This window comes from Ursus americanus, chromosome 18, assembly GCF_024610735.1.
Source record: "Ursus americanus isolate L20-20 chromosome 18, mUrsAme1.1.p, whole genome shotgun sequence".
Classification (NCBI taxonomy): Eukaryota; Metazoa; Chordata; class Mammalia; order Carnivora; family Ursidae; genus Ursus; species Ursus americanus.
Window position 1 is genome coordinate 19,946,777 of NC_142144.1, and position 5,616 is coordinate 19,952,392.

Sequence of the window (5,616 nt, forward strand, 5' to 3'; positions counted from 1 at the left end):
CATGGACAAAGTCAGTTACCTCGGAAATTAACTTAGAAGTGGCCTGGACTCCAGCTGGAACTTATTTTGTTCAATCCCCCCATTTTGCAGATTGGAGACTGAGGCCCAGAGAGGAAAAAAAATTCAATGAAGGGTTCACAGAAAGTCAGGTGGCAGAGCTGGGACCAGAACCTAAGGAGTTGGGTTTTAGGTGACCCTGGAACCTGAACCATCTCAAACTTTCTGGACTTCGGTGAAACGCAGCTGGACCTCGGACCTCCCACTCGCCCTTTCCACTCCCACTTGTAGGAATCCTGCTTGGGATGAGTTTTGGAGTCAAGCTCTCCCTTGCTGGCCTGAGGTCTGTGACTCTGCACTTTGTATTTTCTCCCAGGCCTGGGCCCAATGAGGAGGATGTGGTTCTGAATGAAATGAACAGGCCAGTCTTACAATATAGGAGGAAGTTTTGTTTAAAAAGAAGGGAGAGGGGAGGGCAAGAAGGAAGAAAGAATATATGCAGGTTCGTGTGCTCCTAGGAAAATAGCACAATGACCCAAAGTGCCACCGCAGCAACCCCTGGGGAGTGGGGCCCCGAGGTCCATCCTCCTGGTCTCCCCACCTCCCGGGGCCACTGCCCTTGCTCAGTAAGCAGGCTGGGGCCCCAGCACCTTTGCTCTTGCCCGCTGCTCACCTGCGGCACCGACCCTTCATCTTCACCTGGCTGCCATTCAGATCTTTGCCCCTCCCCTAACCTCACCCAGAGAGGCCCCGGCACTGCTCGTGGCGCCATCCTGATTTATGGCCTTCATAGCTCTCATCACTATCTGAACTCTTGTGTATTTACTTGGTCTGTGCCCCTCTCGGGTTCCATGAAGGCAGGAATCCTGTCTTTTTTCCCACCGTCAGGCATAGAGCAGACAGATGCCCAATGAGAAGTAAGATTGGGCTTTCGCTTTTTACTTTGTACACTTTGTATTTTAAAACATTTTTGAAGATGATTATTTTTATATCAAAAGAAAAAAACCAGCTAGGTTACTGCAGAGGACTCTACCCTCAGCAAAATGTCTTGGGTAAGACAAGTTTCCATGAAAGCAATTCCTTCCTAGTACCGACTGGAGACTCGAACCAGAAAGAGGCAGCGCCTTGCCCAAGTCCACACAGCATTCAGCAAGCCAGGCCGGGAGCCAGATTGCCCCTCTTCCCAAGTCAGCCTGGGGGGAGAGGCAAAGAGGGCGAGGGCGAGGGCGAGGGCGGGGCAGGCAGAGAGAGAAGAGTGGGCAAGGTGACCAGAGATACGGGGTGCGGGGCGGGGGGAGCGGGACGGGCAGTGAGAGGGTGTGGGGTCTCACGCTCGGGCAGAGAGGGGGACGGAAAGGACCAGGAAGGCGGGTGACCGAGGGCGCCGGGGGAGGGGAGGCGGTGAGGGAGCGGAGAGGACTGTGGCGGGGGAGAGGCGGGGAGAACCGCGGGAGGAGGCACCGGGAAGGCGGAGGGCCAGGGACGGGGCTAGGAGGGGCGGGGCCAGGAGGGGCGGGCCTCCGGCCTCGTGGGCGTGGCCGAGCGCCTGCGCGGCATTCCCGAGCCTGCCTGGGGCTGCGGCTTCCTTCCCGCGGGTTTTGCCTGCGGGTCAGCTGGGTCCTGAGTCCGGGAGGTTGGGGATTGGGGGTCCGGGGTCGGCGCCGAGCGGTCGGAGCGCGCCGGAGCCGGGAAGGGGCCAGAGGGAGGCCGGCCGCAGCCACGTCACGCCGGAGGTCACGCTGCAAACGGCAGCTGTAGAGATTTAGCTCTAACAGCGGGCTACCTGGACTTTGCTGCCGTCAAGCCCTGGAGGTGAGGAGGAACGCCGAGAAATTCGGGCTTGCAAGCCCAGAGGCCTCAGCCCCGGCTTCCAGAAACGGAAAAGGCTGTGGGTCGGGAGCCAGAGCTCTTTGTTCTAGTTTTAGCTGCTAGTGACTCCCTGCGTGGCTTTGGGCGAGTTCCCGCCCCTCGCTGGGCCTCCATCTACCCATCAGTAAAGTGACAGGGCCTTTGGATGGCTCTCCCTAATTTCCAGATGGACTTAAATTCATGTCCTTGACAGACTTCCCCTATGGCTTTGTCCCCAGCTTCACCAGCCACTTCCCTTCCTCAAGGACAGCTTGGCTGTACTCTGAACTCTCGACCCTCGGGTTTCAGCTAGAGAGCCTGAGATTGCCTAGAATCAACTGTGTGGGGCAAGAAGCTGCACCCAGCCTCTGGGCAACAGGCTGAGGACTTGTTTCTTGTGCATTGACTCAGTAATGCTTTCATTGGCTCTCCACCTAGGCAGACCTTTTTACCTCCAGTAAAGATGAAGCTGGGGCTCAGAGAGGCTTAGAGACAGGACCAGGCTGCTCTGTCTACCTTTGGCCCTGTGCTGTGCTGATTCGCCCAAATCAGATTGTTTTCAAATCCAAATTTGTGTAAGCATGATGCAGTGGAAGGGAGCACTGGCCAGAGTCTGGAAGTTTGGGTTCTGGTGCTGGCTGTGCCACTGATTCACCTTAGGCAAGTGTCTGCCCCTCTCTGGCTCAGTCTTCCCTGATAAACAAGGGGTCTGTCACATGGTCTGCAAGGTCTTTGGCATTATTAACAATAGTATAATAGTAAGCATAATTGTTTCCTTACCTTGATCTACAAGGCCCTGCCACAGCGGCCCTGTCTACCCAAAGCGGCAGACGTGACATTGACCTACCTCAGGGCCTTTGCACTTGCTGTTTCCAGTGCCAGGAACACTTAACCACCGCCATTTCCTGCATCGCCGTTCAGATCTCCATCGAAGCTTGACTCACTTAGGAAGTTCAACACAAATGAGATGGTATCCCTGGGTTTATATCCTTATGGCACATGCTGACCTTGTTATACTTCAGTGTTTGTATAGTTCTTTGTCTCATATCTGTGTCTGCTGTTCTTTAATGCCTGTAAATGCCAGGAGGGCTGGAAATCTATCCTGTTCCCTAGCATCTAGCACATAGTACGTGCCAGAAATTGGTGGAATGAATGGATGATCTCATTTACTGCAGCAATCTTGTGAGGTTGGCATGTTGTGCTCTTCACTTAGGAGACAGAGATGCAGAGAGTGACACTCCTTGGGTCACACAGTTAGTGGGAAGTGTCAGAATTTGAACCCAGTCTGTAAGGCTTGAATTGCCACCTCACTGCTGTCTCATTCCAGGATCTTCTGCTGTGAGGAAGTGCCACAACTCTGACCCACAAGGCCTGGAAAGAGAAGACCTTTAGGTTGTGGAGGGGGTATTGTCTGGCTCAGTTTCTCTTTAGGCCCTGGCAGACCTGGGGTGGACTTGCCCCCCTCCGACAGGCCCATGGCGCATCGGCTGCAGATACGACTGCTGACGTGGGACGTGAAGGACACACTGCTCAGGCTCCGCCACCCCGTGGGAGAGGAATATGCCACCAAGGCCCGGGCCCACGGGCTAGAGGTGGAGGCCGCCCGTCTGGGACACGCCTTCAGGCAGGCCTACAGGACTCAGAGCCACAGCTTCCCCAACTACGGCCTGAGCCAGGGCCTCACCTCCCGCCAGTGGTGGCTGGATGTGGTCTTGCAGACCTTCCGCCTAGCGGGGGTTCGAGATGCCCAGGCTGTGGCCCCCATCGCTGACCAACTGTATGAGGACTTCTGTAAGCCCTGCAGCTGGCAGGTGTTGGAGGGGGCCGAGGCCACCCTGAGAGGGTGCCGAAAACGGGGTCTGAGGCTGGCCGTGGTCTCCAACTTCGACCGGCGACTGGAGGCTATCCTGAGGGGGCTGGGCCTGCGGGAACACTTTGACTTTGTGCTGACCTCTGAGGCTGCCGGCTGGCCCAAGCCTGACCCCCGTATTTTCCACGAGGCCTTGCGGCTTGCTCAAGTGGACCCGGCAGTAGCGGCCCACGTTGGGGACAGTTACCACTGTGATTACAAGGGGGCACGGGCTGTAGGTATGCGCAGCTTCCTGGTGCTTGGCCCAGAGCCTTTGGACCCTGCAGTCGAGGGTTCTGTACCCCAAGAATGCCTCCTCCCCTCACTGTCCCATCTCCTGCCTGCCCTTGACCGCCTGGAGGGCTCACCTCTGGGACTTTGAGTCTGATGGGGGAAGTGGCTCCAGCAAACTCTGGAGATAGCTGCTTCCTTCCTGAGAACTGGCCTCTGCCCGTCTCCCGGCGGCGTCCAAATGGGATCTGACTATAAAGCCGAGAATGCGGGGTTTGATCCCCGCTCCACGCCTCCGCGGTGGTTTATTTGCCACACCTGTGTCCCTCCCAGCCCTCCCACCCCCCACCTACAAGAGTCACTGGGGCCCAGGTAGCTTCAAAATCAGGCGCGGTCGAACTTTGTTTTAGCAGGAGGGCGCTTTTGTCGTGGGAGAGCTGACTGGAACCCCAGGATGCCAAGCAGCAAAAGCAAGAAACTGCTAGGGTTGAGACAGGTTGTAGAGCCCCTCAGTCGGGCCCTGAAGCCTTTACAACTCCCTGTGGGTAGCAGGAGATCAGAGGACCTTAGTTTGGAAATGGGGGTGCTAAGCTGTGCTGTGGGGACATGTCCTCTACGACTATATAGTGTGAACAGGATTTCAGATGAGTGCCATAATTACGTCACAAGAAGATGCTCACTCATGCTTGCCAGGTGTCGGTCCTTTATGTGCATATATAACCCTCAGAGCTACGTGACGGACAGAGGTAGTGGGACCGGCACTTTACAAATGAGAGATTCAGAAGGAGGCTGCCAGAGGTCACAGCTAGTATGTGAGAGAGCCAGGGTTCCAGTTTAGGACTGCCTGAGTCCAAAGCCCTTGGCTTGACCACTAAGTTGCCAGGAGAGGGCTGTGTCCCTTAAGACAGTGCAGTGGAGATCCCGGGAGAACAGGGAAGGTGTTCTACAGGTCAGTTTTGAAGGGCACCCCAGTCATAGGTGTTAGCACGGAGGTAGGAGAGCACAGGGAACAGGGACCGGAGCTTGAGGTGGCAGGAATGTAGGACACATGGGGGGAATGACGAGACTGAAGAAGTAGGCTGAGTTTTAAAAATTCCATATCTCGGGGCGCCTGGGTGGCACAGCGGTTGGGCGTCTGCCTTCGGCTCAGGGCGTGATCCCGGCGTTGTGGGATCGAGCCCCACATCAGGCTCCTCCGCTATGAGCCTGCTTCTTCCTCTCCCACTCCCCCTGCTTGTGTTCCCTCTCTCGCTGGCTGTCTCTATCTCTGTCAAATAAATAAACAAAAATCTTAAAAAAAAATAAATTCCATGTCTCTTCCTGCCTCTCCCCTCTTCACACTCCTATCCTCTCACACCTGCTTGGTATTTACCAGACTCTTCTATTCCTTGCCTACTGCCAGGCACATAACATGGTGTTTTGTTCCGGTGCCAACCGCCAGGGAGGGTTCCAGAGTGGCCCCGAACTGTGGTGACATTTAGGTGGGCAGAGAGAATAAGACACGCATTCCTGTCAGGAGGCCCATGAACTGTGGACTGAGGGCTACCGTGGGGAGTTAGATTGGCAGTTTGGGGAGCATTGTTGGGGGGGAGCTTCAGGTGCAGAGTGGAAAAGGTGGGCTTTGGCCCAGGATTCTGGGCAGAGACTGTGTCCCTGTGAGGGGAGAGAGGCCCTTCTCAGATGGCCAGACT

General features: G+C 55.9%; 1 protein-coding gene across 1 annotated transcript; it reads left to right on the forward strand.

The window, feature by feature from the left end:
* The first annotated feature begins 1,559 nt into the window (after positions 1-1,559).
* Positions 1,560-5,216, forward strand: HDHD3 (haloacid dehalogenase like hydrolase domain containing 3). Its single transcript, XM_045791129.2, has 2 exons — positions 1,560-1,809; positions 3,173-5,216. The coding sequence occupies exon 2, from the start codon at positions 3,321-3,323 to the stop codon at positions 4,074-4,076; it is 756 nt and encodes a 251-aa protein (XP_045647085.1). The 5' UTR covers positions 1,560-1,809; positions 3,173-3,320; the 3' UTR covers positions 4,077-5,216.
* The last annotated feature ends 400 nt before the right edge of the window (positions 5,217-5,616 follow it).

Coding starts and splice junctions, on each gene's coding strand:
- HDHD3 (XM_045791129.2), top strand. CDS start 3,321: ATGGCGCATCGGCTGCAGATACGACTGCTGACGTGGGACGTGAAGGAC.